This window comes from Paralichthys olivaceus, chromosome 13, assembly GCF_024713975.1.
Source record: "Paralichthys olivaceus isolate ysfri-2021 chromosome 13, ASM2471397v2, whole genome shotgun sequence".
Classification (NCBI taxonomy): domain Eukaryota; kingdom Metazoa; phylum Chordata; class Actinopteri; order Pleuronectiformes; family Paralichthyidae; genus Paralichthys; species Paralichthys olivaceus.
The window spans coordinates 17,557,590-17,579,518 of NC_091105.1; the positions used below are offsets into that span (position 1 = coordinate 17,557,590).

At 39.4% G+C, this 21,929-nt stretch overlaps 2 protein-coding genes across 2 annotated transcripts; both read left to right on the forward strand.

Annotated features, from left to right (window-relative positions):
* Nucleotides 1–2,050: 2,050 nt before the first annotated feature.
* ggctb (gamma-glutamylcyclotransferase b) lies at nt 2,051–4,979 on the forward strand. The gene is made up of 4 exons (XM_020091078.2): nt 2,051–2,352; nt 2,429–2,574; nt 2,676–2,808; nt 4,671–4,979. The coding sequence occupies exons 1-4, from the start codon at nt 2,242–2,244 to the stop codon at nt 4,833–4,835; spliced, it is 555 nt and encodes a 184-aa protein (XP_019946637.1). The 5' UTR covers nt 2,051–2,241; the 3' UTR covers nt 4,836–4,979.
* Nucleotides 4,980–9,685: 4,706 nt separating this feature from the next.
* LOC109632077 (sodium- and chloride-dependent transporter XTRP3A) lies at nt 9,686–19,827 on the forward strand. Its single transcript, XM_020091195.2, has 11 exons — nt 9,686–9,935; nt 12,524–12,664; nt 12,986–13,077; nt 13,167–13,394; nt 14,027–14,137; nt 14,542–14,783; nt 15,613–15,775; nt 16,498–16,699; nt 16,826–16,985; nt 17,143–17,308; nt 18,511–19,827. The coding sequence occupies exons 1-11, from the start codon at nt 9,812–9,814 to the stop codon at nt 18,664–18,666; spliced, it is 1,785 nt and encodes a 594-aa protein (XP_019946754.2). The 5' UTR covers nt 9,686–9,811; the 3' UTR covers nt 18,667–19,827.
* Nucleotides 19,828–21,929: the final 2,102 nt, after the last annotated feature.

Below are 21,929 nucleotides of genomic sequence, written 5' to 3' on the forward strand. Positions count from 1 at the left end.
CAGCACCTGAGAGAGTCAGAGGGATCTTTAAAGTCACTGCATGTCTGGAAGCCAATGTAGAGACGGATAAACATATAAGATATTCAAACCTTTAGAATAAGTGAATCTTGTAATATCACAATGCACAGAGTACTCCATGACAAATAAAAGTCCTACATTCAAGCATTTGTTTCAGGAAAAGTATTATCCACAAAACGAACTTAAAGTAAAATACACAGTGCCCAATCCATAGTGTTAGACTATATTATCATCCAATATATGCAGTTCACAATTGTATTTTTACTATTTACACATGACCGTTGCCAAGCTGGTTGAGTGACACTATGGTAATGTAAGCATCTTCATGCTGCACACTGTTTGAGCTTTAATCTGCGACAACACATTAGATTTTGTAAACACATTATGTTTTACATTTCAGCTTCACAGTAATTCATGCAATATAAAGGCCAAGGAACCCCTGGAGTACCTTCACCTCATAATCTGTGGAAACATATAAAGACATACAGTGTAAATTATTGCCTTTGTGTGGAAACTGACCCACAGTGCAGCAGTATGTACTTGCTGCCATCTGGTGAACAAAAGGAAGCAGTACAATGAGCCAGTGAGGAGAATGAGAATCTGATACGAAACAGGATGGCAGCTTCCTCAATGATGAGCCAACTAAGATGATTCATAACTAACTGTGATAAAGGTCATTTACAATATTATTGTAATATGAATAATATTTAACATTATATGTTTATCCTCATTTAAATGAGCTAGTTGATTGTAAATGGTAAATGGAATGTATTTATATAGCACTTTTCTTCTCATCGACTACTCAAAGTGCTTAGTAACATTTTCCCATTCACACTCACACATACACTCCACTTTTTCACACACTGCCGGTGCAGCAAGGAATCGAACTATCAACATTCTGATCAGTGGACAACCCACTTTTTACTCCTGAGCAAGTCCAACACTTTTGCTGTCATCTTTATTGCTGACAACATTTCCCATGTGCTGTTGTAACACAAAGGAGCAGACTGGTTTCCTCAGTGCACTGACCCTCAACATTTCAGAAAATGTACAGGAGAAAAGGCCAAATTAAAAAAAACAGCTTAAGTCAATAAAACAATATTGAGGTTTCCATCTGCACAGTAGAGGTTGGAAAGAAAGGGTTCTGATTGGCTGTTTTGTCATAATAACTTTCATATTTACTGTTGTCATGTGGAAACAAAAAATGTTACTGATTAGTCCACTGAATTAAAATTCTTGCAATCATTTTTTAAGGGAAAAATGTTATTATATTAAAATATATTATTATTGATTTATTTAAGCCCTTGGGATTGACTGGCACCTGTCCAGGGTGATATGAATTATATTTGCTGGTGAGTAAAATGATGTGTAAAAAACATGGCAGATTAGAGTGTTAATGTTTGATTGTGGTATCAGCAGTGATGCGTCAGTATTGTTGTTATTAATCTCATTGACCCTGAACAGGACCAGTTTATTATTAATCTATTATATGGAAAGACTTTGTCACTGGATGGGAAAAACAACAAGACACTCAAAGCATCAAACATTTACAGATAAAACTGTAAAATACATTAGATAAGATGACATAAGATGATGTAAGAAGTAGTGGGCAGACAATCCAGTTGACCCAAGGCCTGAAGCCTGCACTACGAAGCAGCTAGTTAGATAGCTCCTGCGTTTTCAGGGTTACAAAGGTGGTTTACATAATTTTTTTCATTGGTGAAAAGATATTACAAACACAATATTGACCTCAAAAATACACCAATAGACAGTAAAAAGGAATTATCTAAAGTAGAAAAGCAGTAATAATAATAACAGTTACAAACATGATGTTATTATAAATACAGAAGAATAAGAATAAGTGCGTATATGAAAAATACAATTAAAGTGTGTTTACTGTACGTGTGTGTGTGTGTGTGTGTGTGTGTGTGTGTGTGTGTAGCCTAGTGCTGTTGGCTCAACACATGAGGCAAACCAAACTATGTATTGTGAGTGTGAATAGGGCTGTGTGGCAGTACAGGGGATTAGCATGAGAATGGTGTGTGAGTGCTGGAAGGCCAGTACTTCATTTCGGTCTCGCTGCAGCTCCAGCTCTCTCCCCTCAGCCTTTTGCTTCTCCACACAATCTGTTGTGTCTAAACCCTGCTCTCCACCTTCACTCTGATCTCTTCATGCTCAACCCTCCTTGTTCTCTTCTTGCTTCTCTCAGAAACTGGCATCGACATGGACAATAACCGCACCTTCCTATACTTTGCATACGGTAGCAACCTGCTGAAGGAGAGGCTGCAGCTCAGGAACCCGTCTGCAACAGTACACTGTGTGGCCAGGCTCAAGGTACTGTCTTATATCAAAGGCATCAGGGTTCCGTTCAGAAATGTGTGCACTTACTATTTCTGTCTCTCTGTTTCAGGACTATAAATTAGTGTTTGGGAACCATAAAGGCCTTGCCAGTGACCGGTGGCATGGAGGTGTGGCCACCATAGAGCACAGCCCAGGGGGCGAGGTGTGGGGTGTGGTGTGGAGGATGAACATGTCCGATCTGCAGTCTCTAGACAGGTTGATTTCATGTATCATTTTCTTTAATGCCCAGAATTCTTCAAATGTTTTCCTGTGAAACTAATGTGTTTTTATGTGTACGTGTGTGTGTGCACACTCAGTCAAGAAAACGTGACATTAGGTGCATACAGCCCTGTGGAGCTGTCAGTGAACACAAAAGGCCAGGAGGTTGACTGTCGCACCTACATAATGAACAGCTGCGTGTACGCCCCGCCATCTCCACAGTACCTACAGGTAAGACTCCTTTCACTGCATCAGTGCCTGTGGGGCTTAGAGCATTTAGTGTTGGAGGAGAGATTCCTTCTAAGCTGATGTGGACGTGGACGTAATCAAATTCATTTAACTTTAAAGGAAAAGGTTGATAACATTCTAACGCAACAATTCCCATAACAACACCAAAACCATCAACATGTTAATGTGTCTCCCACTACTTTCTGACTTTGCTAGTTACATATTAAAAAATATAATTTTGGGGAGAGGAGCTGCAGTATCAAGGTTATGCCAAATCATGTGCTTGACCAATCGCGAGTCAGTCTCAGCTGTCATCATTAAGGTATTATCCTATTTTTATCCCAAAAAACTGAATCGAATCCAAATGTACATGCAGGGAAACATACATCAGTGTGATAACAAGAAACAAAAATGATGATATATTTATCACATACTGTGATTTTCTTTAATTTGGCCAATGTCCCGTCTATTATCATGGAGCAGGCAGGGTGACCTATATGGCCTAAACTACATTCAGCCAAGAGGAGGCAATCAAAATGATTTGGCTTCACATTGTCATGTAGTCCATCTGTATATGCAGTACAGTTATGGAGCATACAACAATGGAGCTCTGTGGATCAGAAGGAATCAGGCTGTAAACACACAGTACTTGTTAGCAGGAGACAGGAGATACTGGCATGGTTCTTTTCATGGTCCATCTAACATAAATCAATGTCCTTTAACAGCTCTCAGTAAATACTTCCTCCTGATGTTCAGTTTTTGTCTGAAGTGTTAAAAAGGTGTTGGTCCGATCATATGACAACAAGACAATAAGATTACTGTACCTATCTCAAGCAAGTGAGTTACACTGGTCTCTGAGGACATTATACACTAACCTGTACACACTACTTGTTGCTATGATAAAGAACAGATCATATGGGTTAAATTATACATTCAATTTAAATAATAGGACAAGGTAGCGCAAAAAAACTGAGACACTGTCATTGAAAAAATTAGTTGCAAAACGTCATCCAGTTTTCATGCATGAAATTGTAAATGATCTTTGAGTGATTTCAGACATGTTGTGAGTTTGGAGGAAAACAGATACGATCATGAAACAGGTCGGGAGCATCAACTGTTCCCTCCATCCTGTCTATCTGTGAAGCATCTGGAATAGGGATCAGTCTGCTCACAACCCTGATCACCTGACTGTGTGATCAACAGGTCAGAAGAGTCGGGGCATCCCCCACTGCCATGCTACATTTTATAGATCTGACAGCTTGTGAGTTAGAATGCCAGATTGTTCATGTGTGGGCTCCAAACATGCCTGAGAGAAAAACAGCATGCTGTGAGGGACGCCGTGGCTTTGTCTACTAAAGTGTAAATGCAAGAGTCCATTGCATTGTCCCCTGTGTTATACTGGGCATTGTGACCCTAAAAGCTGCTAGGTGTTCTCAGATTTATTGTGATCTGTGGATCCTGACACACTGTAGCTTACATGGCTGTAACAGACAGAATAATAGAGACCATGCAGCACAGAACAGAGGTGGACAGACTACTGACTACATTTACAGTCTGAGTCAGCTAAAGGGAATAGGGGATGTGACAGACAGATCCACAGACAGATGTCTGCTTCTTACAGATGTATGTATTAGCAAAGAAGAAGAATTCCAACATGAAACATTTGAAAACCTCAACTACTGAGTATAGCTGTTGCTATGGATGACATTGTTTCATAAATACATGCTCACTATGTCTACATCGGCTGACAGGTGATGACAAATGAATGGATGGAAGAATGGATGGATGGATGGATGGATGGATGGATGGATGGATGGATGGGATTTAGCTGACAACAACATATTGAGCTTCATCAACCACTGCAGGTGATCATGATGGGAGCAGAGCAGAACGGCTTGCCAAGGGACTACCAGGAGAAGCTGAGAGCAATCAAGACCAACATGTATGAGGGTCCTCTTCCCATGATGGCCGAACTAGAGAGAGCCAGAAGAAGAGCAAAGGAGAAGGCCAACCATCGCTCTGACGCCTGAAAATTCAGTCTATGTCAGGTCCAGTTTTTATCATAGGAAAGAACCTGTAACACTGTTCACTTCATGCTTAACTTAATTCCACCTGCCAGGACTTTGACAAGACCACTGTTAACTGAAGATATAATAAAGGATTTATGGGTTCAGCATGGTCATGTGTGTCCTTTTATTGGCCCTTAAAATAATTCCACCATTTGGTTCTTCAAATGAAATACGAATATTGTGCCAAGGCGAAGCTGTAAATCTCATCTTATCTTTCTAATCGGTCGGTTGGATCTTTGTTGTACATACTGTAAATATCTGCTCAAATGCCCTGTCCAGTGTTTGAGCGTGGTCCATGGATGGGCGAGATGCAGTTTTTTTCTGCTCCATGTTATGTCAGGAAGGCAGGTATCATCGCTATTTTGTCCCTTTTCTTTTTGTTATTTAGGTAATTTAATGGAACCATTTATAAATGGTTTGTTTGTTGTTTTCGCCACGCTTACCCAGATACCTATTTCGACTGTGATGAGTTAATACATTTTGTTGGACAGCAATCTGCTGTGGCACTGGTCATCCATGGGAGGGGGTCAAGAGGGGGAGAGTCATTTTTTTAATAACATGCTCTGGTTCCCCCTCAACCCAGGAATGTTACATTACCTTTGGGTGTTGCTAGGATTTTTATCAGTACAGTCTGACAGTGCTTAAATACATTCTTGGTCTTCTCTCTCCCACATTTTTCTCTTTTCGGTTCAACTGGGCAGATGGCTGCTGATCCCAAATCTGGTTCTGATGGTTTCTTTTGCCAAACAGAGTTTTTTTTCTCTCCACTTCTCAATCATGCTTAGTAAAGGGTCTTTATATAAAGTATGTTTTGATTTGGCACCACTTAAGTACAATTGAATATAATCATATATAGTTATCGTATCGTAATATATAGTATACTAGTTAGACTGGCCCCAGTTCTCTCTTTGAAGCACATGTCTGATGGGCCTTTAAAGTGTAGAGAAGCTGTTCTGGGTTATGGAAACAGGACAAATTATTGGCCCCCACGAGAGTCGACCCTTGTAAAATTCCATGTCTGTTGACAAAACATGCCTCCCATGCCCCCCTGTGTGAGCCGCACTTCTCTGCAGCATCTTTCTCCAAAAATGCTCTCTTCACTTCAAACATGCTTTCCAGGACTCTTTCCCACCCAAGCAGAGTTCTGACAAAATCCCAAACAAACACAGCATAAGAGACAGAGGAATGAATCTAGAACAGACGGCTGTCCTGTCTGTGGGGATCAAGGCAAAACAGATTCTTCTCTGTGGTGCAGCTGCAACTTGCATTCATAGATTCAAATGGTCTCGAGCAGCACAGAGTTGCCTGGAGACTCCCACGGGGTTTCTGCCACAGTGACCAGGACCTAGCGAGCAGTCAAACGTTCTTCTTAGGATAGAAGTGCTTTATCTATTTTCTGATTCTAATTATTTTTCAAGCCTCGATTAAGTCTCCAGAACGGTGTCATTACAAATACTAACACTAAATTCTAATAGTAGAAAAAACAGATCTACCAACCAACCAATTAGGAATGCACCTTGTAATGATACACTGAATGAACGATGTATCTATTCATGACTGGTCCATATTCTCCTCTTCCTCTTTGGATTTACTTTATTAAGCATAAATACCACTACTGCAGGGACTTGTTTCTTCATTACTGATATATGCCGAATGCTGATGACATTTTACTCTTCTATATTGACACTCATCGTAACATACAATGTTACATACATGTTGCAAAGTGTGGCTTGCAATAAACTTGTTGAATTCTGACGGTCTGTAGGCAGCTTTATTATTATTATGCTTAATGTTTTTGATTCTCATTTGTTGGATACTTTACAGGAGTTTATTCTGATATTTAAAGTCTGTTCAGCACAGAGCAGTTTGCTGAAACAGTTCATTCTTTCATTCTTCTTGAAAGGACGGTTTCTATTTAGTTTCATTTTGGACCCCCTCTTGCCCCAAACCTCCCACCCAATCCACACCTACCGTCCTTTGTGGATTTTAATTATTGCTCATCATACAGTGAACAAGACCACAAAACAAATTTGTTTTAACACGTCTCAAAGAGGAATTTCTGGAGTTGTCATAAAACAAATACTGCATCCAAAAAAATCTTGAAAAATGCTTTGAACCTATATTCAAACGAATGTATACTGTGCAACTGTTGCAAGTATTACTGACAGCCCCTTCTCCCCTGTCACATTTTAACAATGTTTGACTTTCAAAATATATTTGTCCCTGCTTGAATCAAACAGCGGGAGTAGAGTCTTCGTTGTGCATGAAGGGTCTGTCGGATGAGATTACTGAAGCCCAGACTAAATGAATTCTTTTAGGAACAGCTTATTCAGTGGAGAAAACGCAGTGTCTTAAACCAGAGTTATATTGAAGTAAGAACAGTGCTCTTGTTGGACACTTTATACTACCCTTTTTCATTCAGTTTGTTCCAACACATCTTGAAACAAGAAAAAAGTATCCTGTCTTGTCCTAGAGTCGTAAATGCTGAGCCTATCGGCCCCCAGAGGCCCTGACAAACATGGTCTCTCGTGTGGGTTGGACTCAACAACAGTTAAGTAGGACACAGCAAGAATCCACATACGGGTCATTACACAAGCAGCTGCATCACCATCTGAGAGCCATGGTGGCCTGAATGGGGCAGTTTTCTTTGGGACAGTTAGTGGTGGGGGGGGCTTCAATGAAAACAGTGAGGCCTGTGAATTATTAAGAGTAACCGAGACATCCAAAAAGAACTGCTTTTGAGCTTTTCAAGTATAAATTTATAATGTTTGAGACACTATTCACGTCCTTTTGGGATTTAGTGGGAGGTTCTGTAAATTTAGAATAACATCTGAAAGGTCATGCAAATCACAAACCAAAGCTACAAACATTCTCTGATACCCTGTAATGATTTCTGGGCCATGGAACAAGTAAGAACAAAGTAATGATGATGGGTCACTAACCCGAATGGAGAAGGTATCAACACAGATTGATAGGCATACCAGACTGTACAGAAGGTCCTGTGCCTGAAAATAAAGCAAAGAACCAGTTAATGAATATTTCATTCCAACTGGGCTGGCCCAAAGGAGCTCAGACATCTGGAAGGAGCTGAGAGTAGCACCACCTCTGATCCATGTATGTAAGTGTAAGCTCTGGGTTTAGAACTCTGTGCCTTCTGAGCTGTCAAATGTCTTCTGGGATCGATTTGCTCAAATGACAATGTGCGAGTGAAAATCACAAAATGTATTGTTTTACACAATGAGAGCAAACCCCAGCAACAGCATGCCACTGATGGGGCAATGTGTCATATGTGCACACTAACTATTTGAATGACTGTAATTCTGTAGTGAAATAAGATATGAAAATGAAATCAAAACTAAACATTTACTGTAGACTCTTATTATTCAATAATGGATTGGGTTAATTTGGGTAATGTGGGACATCTAAGCTTCAGTTTCTTTATTTCCTGATCTAACAAAATCCAGGCAACAGGACTTGGACGATAATTTAGCATGGATATCATGTGACTGAAATTACATGACTTCATGGTAGTGATGTCACAGAAGGGGGCAGGCCAAGTGACAATCAGAAGCCCGCCCCTTGGCATAGCATGGCAAGGTCAATGACATCAGATACTGACAAGATTAATGTTAAGGAAATAAATCTGTCACTAATAAAACAATGTTACTAGTTGTTATTAAATTGTGTTTGTGTGTATTCAAGCAACAAAATATGCACTGAGTTGTTTAAAATGTGTTTTTAAAACATTTTTAGTTGTACCACTTTATCAAATCTGATTGGTAATGTGGGACAGCATGCTTTGGGTAATCTGGGACAGTCATTGAAGTTCTATTAATGAGGGAAATGTGTATTTAGGGACTGCCTGAAGTAAAAAAAAAAAAGATAAACTAAACAGATGCAGCATATTGTCTCTAGTGTCAGACAAGAGTTGATGGTAAATACAGTTGTTCCTAACTCTTCAAACTGATTGTCTGGTTAGTTAACTAACACATAATCAGTCAGCTCTAGGACAGAGATGATCCTGAGGTCCCCACTACTCAGACAGTCATACCCCACTCATCTCATTTCTGAGGTTAAACAACTTCTAAAAATAAATATTTATAGATTCTGAAAATTTGGGGACATTTGTGAATGAATGTCCTAATAATAAACTTAAATTATTCATTTGTAAGACCTAAATAGTTCTTTTTCACTCAATGGCCGTTGTTCCCTAAAACTATTGTTATTAAACAAAAGACCAAATGTCCTTGCTCCTAGCCGTGGGCCACTTCAGGCGATGCTGTGACCCTTCTGACCTTCTAGTGGCCGGGACAAAATGGATGTGAGCACTTGTAAAACAGCAAATGTGGCCCAAATATCCCAAAACAAATGTGGGCCTCTTTGGAGGTGCTCTAGGCAAGATGTGATCTGAATGTGAACCTAAGCGAGGCCCAAGTGGAAAACGGTGAATGTGGCCCAAATGGCACAAAACCTATTTGGGCCACTTTTGGCTCCTTTGGCCCAGATCTGGCAAAGTGTGGGAAATGGCATGTGGACCAAATGCCTCCTCTGCTTCAATATGAGTGTTTGTTTTCTTTGATTTTGAAACACTGGCCTTATGTTGATGTTATTTCTTTAGATGCCTATTGCATTTTAAATGAACGATTTGATTTGATTTTTAAAACGTAATTAACAGCCCCCTCAGTCAACTCATCCTGGCGCCAGACCTGAGGTGAAGTTATTCAGTAACACCAAACTAATCGTATTACTAAGGACCCTCCTCCTGACAGTCGGGGGCCACGCTGCAGCCACGGTGCGCGTATATAAACGCAGCCAGAGCGCGCGGCGGCACACACCTCCACGCACCGCGCATTGATCCGCTGCCTGTAATCAACTTCACAGAGCCTCTGAAGTTTGACTGCTGTGCTCAGACCTGCACACGATCACAGGACTTAACCATGGAGAAAGACACAAGACCCAGCTGGGACTCCCCCCTGCAGTTTCTGCTGGCCTGTGTGTCTTATGCAGTGGGACTGGGAAACGTGTGGCGGTTTCCATACCTGTGCCAAATGCACGGTGGAGGTGAGTGATCGATTCCACAGTGGAGACCACTCAGGCTGCATGCTTTATGAACAGAGTGTGTCTGATGAGTTCCATTCAAACCAGAGGGGCTGTGTTCGCCTCCAACATGCTCGATCCAGATGTGACACATCAGGCCCTGAATAATCTTCTGACTCATCGTGTCAGTGTAAACAGTGTTCAGTAGACACATACACAGGGCTGGGAAAAGTACATTCAAAAAACAAATTGTCTAAATAAATTATTGTAAAGAATCTCAACCTCTGCTTCACTGACGTCTTGTCAATAATCTGAGTCATGCAGGTGGGCTGTCTCTGGTGGTTAATATCCAAACGAATCCTTATCACACTGAATGAGCTATTGTTAAACACTCAGAGTTTAAACTGGTAATAACTAACTGGAGGTCAAAATAGGGAAGCACCAGTACAGATGTACACAGTGTAAAAGCCATATTCACAGACAGTTAAAATAACAAACATGTATGGTCTAGTCAAGGACAACACAAAGATGGATGGAGGCTAAGAGACACATTAAAAATAACTTATAGGACAACAATCGTGTAACATTAGAATTTCTTGAAAATTCTGAATTGAGAATTCTGATGTTAAGTTGTGTATGAGAATGGACAGATAGTTGAGTTGTGGATTGTACAAATCCACAACTCACAATGTACAAATCTATTATTGAAAGGTAGATGCAAGAACATGATACAATAACATAATGTAATATGTAATAATAATAATAATATTAAATCAAGCAGGGACACAATTACAGGTACAAGTTTGGATATTTCTCTGCAACAATTATATTTAAAATGTATTTACTTACTTGTTATGTTTCCTATAAAGAAATTTTTTTTGCCTCATGCTAGAATATTTTCATATTTCTTACATTTTTCTTACATTTGTTCACATGGTGAGTTTGCACACACATACCATGTCAGATTCAGCAACGGTTCAAACTTCAGATAAGACTGTAAATAACCTGAGAAAACACCACCTGCATAAAGTGCACAAGGGTAGCATATTAGCATAATCAGCACTAAAATAATACCATATAAGGTCATACCTCCTGCCCCATATGGCAGAAGTTCATTCATGAAAATGGCATCAAAGAGTAAAAGGAAAAATGAGTTGATGATTTAATTCCTGCTTTCATAGACCCAGACAGGAAAGATTATAATTTTAGAATTTAGAGACTGATTTAAATGTCCAGTGTGTAAGATTTAGCTGAAATGGATCTATTGGCAGATATTTAATGTAGAGTAATCCTCATGATGTTTTCACTAGTTCATTTCATCTAAATTGTATGAGTTGTAGTTTTCAGAAAAGGCCCTTTATATTTAAAAACGTTATATTTACATTGACGGGACCCTCTCTACGGAGTTGCCATGTTTTCTACATTAGTCCAAACTGGACAAACTAAACAATTTTTGAGTTTTTATGACAACTGAAGGCTACTACAGTTTCTTTTTCATGTTTGGAAGGAGAGGGTGAGGTGAGGGGTGTTCAGCTGCAACATGCAATTTCAACAGTAGATATCACAAAATTCTACACACTGCACCTTTACGCATGTTGTTGATATTGTATCAAATGTTGGTCGCACTCACTGAAATAAAGACACAGTAGTTTGTTAAGGAAATAACTTTTAAATCGATCAATTCACATATGTGCTAGTTTTGGATCAGGCAATGGAACACCTTCGTTCACTGCAATATTATTTAAATGCAGCATGTAAAAACAATTTGACAAAACTATAATTTGACTTCATGCGCCACGAGCAATCGGCTGTTGCCTGGAGAAAGTAGTGATCGGAATGATTGCTGACTCCCACTAGATTTCCACCAGGCTGGAAATGTGATGGGAGTCTGCAGAATGTCAGCAACTGTGACATGTCTGAAGCGTGTCTGCGAACGGTTGGTCAGCCTCTCTAATCGTGTCTTCTCAGAGTTCACACAGCTACTGATTGCAGGCTTTTGTTGGCTTCTTGCAAAATTCTTCAATGACTTGCTATCGAGCTGAAAATCATGTTGTGTAAACTAGGACTGACATGTAAAATTTAACCAGTAACACATAACATGTAAAATATTACATGTAACATTTAAGGTATAACAAGTAGCATGTAAAATATAACATGAAACATAAGATATAACAAGTAGCATGTAAAATATAAGGAGTAACAGGATACATGGTCGTCTACAGGCTAGTTTGGCTCCGACTGATACTAGAGAACTAAAAACATAGTTACCCTGTTAAAGCTCTTCATGAGAAAGTGGAAGTGAACAATGAACCCCCCCCCGAAGTTGAGGAAAAAATTTAGATGGGATCAAACAGAACAAATTAATCTGGACACTTTTTATATGTAGGTCCAGACTAATCTCCGATAACCTTGTATTATTAGACACACGTGAACTGTTGTTGCTTTCTCTCATTTTCCTCCTCCACTTGCCTAGATGACATAAATTTACTGTTTAAATATCATACATACATTTACTGTCATATGTAATATATATTTTAATAATGTAATTATTACATGTGTAGGCTGTGTAATTACCTTATTTCTAGTGAAACGACATATCTGTCCATCTCCAGGGGGGTTCTTGATTCCATATCTTCTCATGCTGGTTCTGGAGGGTGTGCCCTTATTCTGCTTAGAGCTCGCCATTGGTCAGAAGATGCGTCTTGGAAGCATCAGGGCTTGGACTGCTATCAACCCTTATTTGGGAGGAGTGGGTAAGTGCTGACCGAACTAAGTGACAGTTTGGAGTGTAAGGATTCTGAGACCAAAGCACAATACAGTCTGCAAACATCCACAAACTGCAATACAGGAAATATGAACAGAGATCTCTTCACCACGGATGCAGCTTGTTGAGCTCTCATTACTTTAATAATGGACGTAGCCACTGTGATAAAGCTTCACCCAACAAGAAAAAAATGACTTAGAAGCATTATGGGTTAAGAGATGGATATAGAACATGTAAAATGGCAAACAAATGGTATATAACATCACAATATTTTAATAATGTATCTTTTTTTGTATAATTCTCTTTTTAGGTATTGCTAGTATTGTGACATCCATGTATCTGTGTCTCTATTACAACGTCATCAATGCATGGAGTTTCTGGTACCTCTTTAATTCATTCCAAGTGAGCTGCTAATTTACAAACTACTGGCACTTTCTAATGTTTACAACATGTCAGTTTGTAAAACTCTTCTGTGTTCATATCTAACCCAGTCAGTCCTGCCCTGGGCAGAGTGTCCCATCAATGCCAACCGAACTGGATTCATAGAGGAGTGTGAAAAGGCGACACCCACCCAGTACTTCTACTACAGGAAGACACTGGATATTTCTTCTTCTATTGAAGTGAATGGAGGCATCCAGACAAGCCAGGCAATGTGTCTTGTGCTCGCCTGGGTAATTTCCTACCTGTTCGTAATCCGAGGGGTAAAGTCAACTGGAAAGGTAAGAGGACCCTGACGTGCACAAATAAAAAATTCTGGAAACACACACACAGATATGCCTCATTGTACAATGTCGACTTTGATTTGCCTGTGTGTTTGACTGATGACATTTAGGTGACACTTGAAAAATCAAGGACTGTGAATATGATGAGAAATACATGGCAACAAAGTTATCAATAATTATCAATACTCCATCAGATAGTAAAATAACACAATTGTCCCTCTGTGCTCATATCCATCCAAACCTGTAGGGTGTGAAAAGATTACAACCCCCACCCAGTACTTCTTCTACATTTGTATTTCTATATTATTACAGAAAATTAACCCGTTTGTTTTTGTTGTCAAAAGTTCTCATGAACTAAATATAATAAATAGTTAATTCATAGTTTGATTAAGCTTGGAGAATAAAGTATGTTCATGTTACCAGTTGTCTGCCAACATTGAAGAATTTTACCACAAAGCCACTATGAAGACCTCCAACTGAAATCTGAGTGATAGAAACCTATAATTTCTCAAAATTAGAACAATTATCACAACTATGACAGAAGTCAAAATGTTCTGTCCAACATGCCACCACGGTGCTGCACCCGTTCCCTCCCATATTTGAACTTTAACGTTTGGCTCCATCCTCAGGTGGTGTACTTCACAGCCACATTTCCATATGTGGTCCTTTTTATCTACCTGATCTGGGGCTTCACTCTTCACGGTGCCATAAATGGTGTCAAATACATGTTCACACCCAAGGTAAGTTTGTGTTGGAGATTTGGCAGCAACAAAAACAAGGACAATGCTAATTCTTAGGTTGCATGAGGTGCATACTGTTGACATGACTTTATGAGTTTATTACCCCATTATATGAAGGGCCACGAAATCAGATTTCTAAATGTCAGCCCATGGTATAGGTCATATAAACCACTGAGTATAGTTTCTACTTTAAATAGAATACAGTGTCGACCCACACAGCTCAGGAGGTGCCACATTAGATTAACATTAGAACCCTCTGTACAACTGTCAAATAAATGTGTTATGAATAGGTCAGTGTATATATCTTAGAATATGCATGAATATATATCTTAGAAATATAACATTAAATGTCTCCTGTTATATGTGTGAGTGTGTGTCCATATCTGATGTGCTTCTGCTTTTAGATGGAACAGCTTGCCAACCCCAGCACATGGATCAATGCAGCCACTCAGATCTTTTTTTCTCTGGGTTTGGGTTTTGGGTCACTCATAGCTTTCGCCAGCTACAACGAGTACCACAACAACTTTGAGCGCCAGGCCATCGCGGTTTCCATCATCAACAGTGGCACGTCCATCTTTGCCAGCATTGTCACCTTTTCCATCTATGGGTTTAAGGCCACATTCAACTATGAGAACTGTCTAGAGAGGTGTGTGTTTGTTTTGTGCTAATGTAAATGCCCTCTATGGCCTTGTATATATTATATAAGCATGATTGTGTATATGTGAACCCCAGAGTAGCAATTCATTTAATTGTTTTTGTCGTTGTTATTTTTTAATTGTTGATATTTAAAGTCGACACAAGAGAAAAAGGCACAGAGAAGTGACAAAGCAAGATAGATACTGCGTATGGCATTAATACATAATACAACAGTAGTGTCGTGACACCATGAGTTACACAAATGTGGCACCAACAGTTACGCAAAGAGCTTGTTTATGTGAAGTGTATCCAGTATGAATTGAAGGTTGTGTGTGTGGGTGTGTTTATAATCTGGATAGATATGGGTAATAGAAGGCACTCAAGGTTCAGCTGCAAGGAGTGGCAGCAGGAGAAGACAAGCACAATGCTGCACAAATCTATACTTTTGCTTTGACGTCACTTTGTTGAGACAGATATGGAACTAACCTCTCCTCCGACATTAATTAGACATTGCACAAGAGAACTCATAGACTTCACATCACAGATCACTTTCACCCCATTCACACACATTCATACTGTACTTAATTCAAAGCACATTGTTCAGAAGTACCTGAAGCAGAGCTGGTGATAGTATTTGTGTAGAGTCATAATCAGAATATGGTCTGTAACATGTAAACAAGAATATAAATGGAATGCTCATTTGCTCCCTAAGTAACACTGATATGATGCTGAATCACAGCGAGCAAATATTTAACTTTATTTAATTAATTATTATTAATTATTCAATTTAATGAGGTCAGTGTAGTGTTCATGTAACAGTCTTTTTTTCACTTTTCCAGGACACGCTTACTGCTGCTGAACACCTTCGATCTAGCAGAGGACACCATCTCCATTGACACTGTCTTTGAGTGGACTGAGAAGCTGAATGCAACATGCCCGCAGGAGTTTGCTGAGATCAGCAGCAAACTGGAAATGTGTGACCTGGAGAGGGAACTCGACAGTGTATGTTCCTCTTTATTACACTTTTGTTGTATACACATCGTAGGCACTTATGTTTTTATTATTAGATAGATAGATAGATTACTTTATTCATCCCCAAAGAGAAATTAGGTGTATTATTTATTATTTAACTTTTTAGAGAATGGGCAATATCAACTGCAGAATCACCAAAAACACGAAGTCTTCACTGAACATCCATGTAGTTTTACACAAATAATTAGTCCAACTCAAGCAAACAGCACCAGAGTGAAACAGGGTGTAGACAAGTATCCAATCTCATGAGAAAGAGGCAAAGTTTTTTCTAACACAAAAGGGAAAGAGGATGAACAGACAATCTAGTAAGGGAATGTGGGAAACAAGAAAGTAGGAAATACAAGGTCATATAACAGAAAAACAACAGAGGCAGGTTAAAGTGATTGGAAGCGGGTCTTGAGGATGATGGATATTGGATATGTAAAAAAATTAATCTAATGAATTGGTGACTAATATTTGTTATAGACTCTGGGACATTAAGTGATCAGCAGAAGGTGCTTCTATTCGCAGTGGGGAAAAAGTAATAGAACCAAAATGAACTAATACATTCTTAGTAAAGTTCCTTGGAGAGACAATAGTCATATGAATGAAGCAAATGCACATCTGTTCTCTGAGGCTTTGTCTATGTTAAAATGGGTCAAAGCCCCTCAGCTTCCATTCCAGTCATCAATTGTCTCTTTCGTCTGTTTCAGGCAGTAGAAGGGCCAGGTCTGGCCTTCATAGTGTACAGCGAAGCTATTAAAAACATGCCATTGCCTCAGCTGTGGTCTGTGCTGTATTTCTCCATGCTCCTGCTGTTGGGAATGGGCAGCATGCTGGGTAATATCACCGCCATCATCACCCCGCTACGAGATTTCAAGGCCACGTCCCGTATAAGCAGCGAGTTGTTTAACGGTAAGATCCAGGCTGATGTTGGTGGAAATATATAGTACGATGTTTTTGTATGCATATTGTACACAGCTTATTTATGTGTCTGCTGCTTAAAGTGAGTTAACGGTGACTGTTGTGTTTTGCTCGCAGGTCTAGTGTGTTTATTCTGTTTCCTGCTCGGTCTGGGCTTCACTACCACATCAGGGAATTACTGGTTCACCATGTTCAATGATTACGGAGCCACTTTCTCGCTGCTGTTCATTGTCCTTGTTGAGGTCGTAACCATTAGTTACATCTATGGAAGTGAAAGGTTTGTGTATTTGTGTGTAATACAGTAGTATCCATATTTGTTGCCTTTTAGCTCAGATAGTTGTTAGTGCTATCTGCTTGTGTATAGAGTAATCAGCAATGCTATTCTAAATTTTGCCAAATAATCTTGGTTTTTAATACATCGTCTTCTATTTTAGGTTCGAAAAGGACATAGAGGATATGCTTGGTCATCGCCCAAACTGGTATTGGAAAATCATGTGGAAATTCATCAGTCCCCTTCTCATCATTTCTATTTTCATCTTCTACATCATCAACTACATCCAGGGAGGGACACCTACTTACCAAGCATGGAACAAAGAGCTGGTAGGCTAAGGCTTTTTTTCTTTCATGTACAAATATCCAGGTTACTTCAATGGAAAGAGGAGCCTTAAATAACAAACACTGACGAGACGAAGTTAGAATGAAAATAATTTCAGCATGTGAAAACTACGAATCAACGTCTAGTCAATTAAATGATCAAAAATCTCAGTGTAGGCCACATGAGAACAAAAAGTAAAGGTGCTTTCATCCTGCTGTTTACTACCAACTGAAACCTGCTTGTTTGGAATCAGCTGAAAGGGTCTTACAGAGGCTGTGCACAAAGAAAACTCTCAATACTCAGACAAAAAGCTCTGTTATGGGAATTTCCAGAGACATAAAAAGTAGAAAAAGTGCAAAGAGCATTAGGTCAGACTTGATGTTACACAACACAAGATCCCCTCCAGGTTATGTAAGGTAGTGTGAACTCACCATGGTTAAATGATGGCAGTGCTGGTCCTGATTCCTGATTACTTTGTTACTAAAAGAGATACAAAGCTGTAGCTCTGTTATAACAAAAAGAAAACAGCTGACCTACGTCCAGGGATCATCTCAAGTTATTTCTGACTTGAACAGTACTCGTTCTAAACCTGCCTGTTTGACTTGCGTTAATGTTCCGGAGCAACCTCGGAATTATTCCCACGTCATTAATGAGTCCTCCTCAAACAATACCCAGTCACTTCTTATTGCTTTGGTGTTGGACGCTGTGTGCAGAGCTTTTAATAAACAGTCTATAGAGCAGAGTGAAGTTGATAAACCTTGTGTTTATCATACCTGGTTTATCAGCAATGCAAATGTTATTGTCATTGTTTTTTACATAATAAAACTGACATTGCTTGTCGGATGTATCAGTGATCTGATAAACAACCACACAATCAAAACAGCCAAGATCATATTTTTTCAAAATAAAAGCTTTGTAATTCAGCTCAATCTAAAGCATTGCAGCAACAAAATAAACATACCTTTACTTTGATGACAAATTGCCAAACAGGAAGGGATTGGATGGATCAGCATCCATCACCGGTCAGTCCATCTGTGTCTGTGTCAGTCCGATATGGTGAAATCAAAACAATCCAATAATCAAAAGCCATGAAAATTGCCCTGCTTCTGCATTTGTGATAACAGGGTTTAACACAGATGCATTTTAGTGCCAGCTAGACTGATAAGCATGTGAAGGCAGATGTTAACTGTACTTGTGGTTTCATCAGGGTAAATCCGAGGTAAAAGAGTATCCGGTCTTTGGTCAAGTCTTCATCGGACTGCTGCTGGTGTCGTCAGTGAGCTGTATTCCCCTCACAGCTCTGTATGTCTTCTGCAGGAAGAGGATACATGGAAAGCACAGTGTAAGCACAGTGTGTGAATAGTGACCGCACCATCTCTGAACACAGCAGCAGAACATCATTGATAACTAACACATGAAGGGACAGTGGCACACAATCAGTGCTCATTTGTGTTTCTTTCTTTTATTCCTCAACTTTCACCAAAGTTTGCATTGCTGAAAGCAATTTTTAAACTCTTCTCTCCCTGTCAGAGGGCTTCTTTTAAGAATGGACAGTACATAAACTCATTGAAAATGGAAACAGAACAACTGGAGGCATGGGGCATAAACCCAGAAGAAGGCATCAAATAATTCTGCTCCTTAAGATAAAAAAAGCTGTGTATCTGGTGAATGAGCTGTATTTATATAGCACTTAACAGCCACTCAAAGTGCAGTATGAGTCACATTCACATAACTTCATGGTGCTCTGTGCTAGTCCACAGCGTAACAGTGGAATATGTTCATTAATGTATATAGAGTTTGTTTGATTCCTCAGCTTTTATTTAGCTGAAATTCACTGTATCATATTACACTAGTTTACTAAATGGTCTTATTGTATGTAGATACAGGTTTGAGTGCTGTAGATATTTGATGTTTGAAATCATGTGGTTTAACAGCTAACCTCAAATATTAATATCTGTTAATATCTCAAGTCAAACATGTTTTTGTCGAAATATAAAACTCCACAATGGGATTTTGGTCCAGAGAGAGGATTACAGAGGGTCCAGCTCTGCTGCCACTGGCACCATTTTGTTTCTAAAATGGGTTTGAAGCATGAGAAAAGGGGACGCTCAGTTCTTATCACACCACTCTGGCTGAATGTTTTCACTTGTCTTTAGAATATATGCTGGACTCCATGATTAAGAGGACCTTGATTGTATTGAGTTGTATATATAGTAAGCACATTAATGTTTTCTCTTTGTAAGAATTCTGTACAAATGACCTGTTTTCCTATGTTAAATATTTTTGATAGGTAGTTTTATATCTGTAATCTGTCTATAAAGGGCTGACATCTGCTATCACATCCTCTCTATAAGAGTAAAGCTCAACACTTGTATTAACCAGTAGAGGAGCTTCTGTGCCAAATATCAACAAAATACTGAAATATTTGCTTTGTACACCCTCAAACATGTACACTGTGTACATATTGTAGATATGTTTTCAAACTATCTTATGGATACTCAATAAATATGTGACTTTTGCTTTTTTTCTGCCTTGAAATGTCAGTAATTACAACCGGCTGCCATTATGAACTAGTTAGTTCATTGTTTTTTATGTTGTTATCCATCTATATCATAGTGGTGATGGTGAAGTAAAGTCGAACTGTAGTCTGTGTGTGCATCAGGGTTTAGTTGTTATCACATGATTGAAGTATGGAACTTTGGTCATATGCGAAAGGTGGTTGCATAAGGGGGAGGTGGTTTAAACCAATAGCCTGTTAACAATGTTAACAGCGTCTACCATCATCAGAACATCAACCTGCATATCGAGTTGAGAGCAGGAAGATGATGTTAAGCTGCAGTTGCACAGGAGGCTACAGGATGTGCTCACACAGAAGTCAACCTCTAATCACCACTCTCAGTATCAGAGATGAGAGGTGAGGCGACTCCTCCTCCGCATCATAACATCTCACCAGAGAGAGCGAGGTCCAGCCACTCCAGGGTCACAGGGCCAGCGGGAACAAGGGGTGGAGGATGTCATGCACACACTGCAGCTGCTGCTGCTGCACAACCTTAAACATCTGTCAATTTTTATCAAGACATCAGGATACTATTCTAATGAACAAAGTTAAGTCCAAGGCTTGACCTGTGGCAGCGCCCCCTGCAGGTCTCTCCTCCTGTTTACTGCAGACTAATCTGAACCGGTATTTTAAGCTTGTTGTTTCTTCATCATCTGATCCCCATCCTGGCGAATAAGCCAGAAAAACATTAAGGTATTACCAGAGGTAGAAAAAAAAATCAAATCCCCAACAGAAAAACAAGAATTAACACCACAGAGAACATATGGCCTGTTGTCAAATACAGGGATTCAAAAACAAATAGGATATTTACAGTCAAGTGTACCACATGGGTGAAACAATTGTCAAATGAATTATTTGTGAGGGGCATACAAGGAAAGGGTGTTTAAGTAACATATCTAATGATGAGTTACTACAGAATAGACTGAATAGAAGTAATGAATAGTTCATTATATCTGGGAATCAGAATATAGACCACTTTCTGTGATCAACTCAGAAACGGCTCCTTTATTAATAGTTTTGTAGTCGTTCCTTCCTGTTTATGTGCGCACCAAAGTAAAGTGTTACCAAATAAAACATGCACTTTAATGTCGTCTGAGATGTTGGTGAAGTTTTGTGAACACACAACACCACACTTCCTGCAGTCATTGTGTTATGAGTTTTTTTTACAATGTTACAAAGTACAAATGAAAATGAAATTGCAAGAGCAATAAAGCACTAAATGCAGCTACAACATAAAAGAAAACTGGCACGGAAGCAATGAGTATACAATAAATGTATCATTGAGGAAGTCAATGTGTGCATCATTTACTGTAAGATCAGGACTTCTCCAAGTACTATTATCATTACAGTGCCCAATCTGACGAGTGGCATCATTATAAAATCTAATAAAACTTGATAAAGGGATCATGAAATAGATTCTGGTAGTAGAAATGGCTCACAAGCTCGAAACCTATTAGCATTTGAAGTGATGGGTAACATCTCCCTCAAGTGTCTGTCCTTCTACTGGAACACATATCTCACAAACTGATCAACTTATCAGATACTGGAGCTTTAAATAATGTCTAATCACATGCAATGTGTTTCTTTACACCTCCGAGCCTACATTGTTTCACGTCATGTCAACAATGAAGCACAAAGAAAAGCTGAGACACAACAATAATCATCTGCCCTGTTTATTACTGCACCGCTACATCTGTCAAAGAACGCATGTCATCAACATTGTGTTTTTTTACTGACGGAAACACCAGGCAACAATTAATGAATAGCTTTTTACAGTCTCACTTCAGCAGATGTCATGATGATAAAGAGGAACTGACATCGGCAGCAGTAAATGATTTTGTACTACCAGACAAATGTCTGACTACTTCAAACAGCAGCGTAAGGCAGCGGTGAGGCCTCATGGGTAAAGGACAGGTGAATGGAGACATGCAGAAGTGTGGAACTGAAGGGCAGACATGTAGCTAGAGTCTGTTTGTCCTGCATCAGTTCCTGCAGGTTCAGACGCAATGTACTGATGATCTAAATCTGATGTGGTCACAGCAAAGACTGAACATTTTGTCCATCCACTT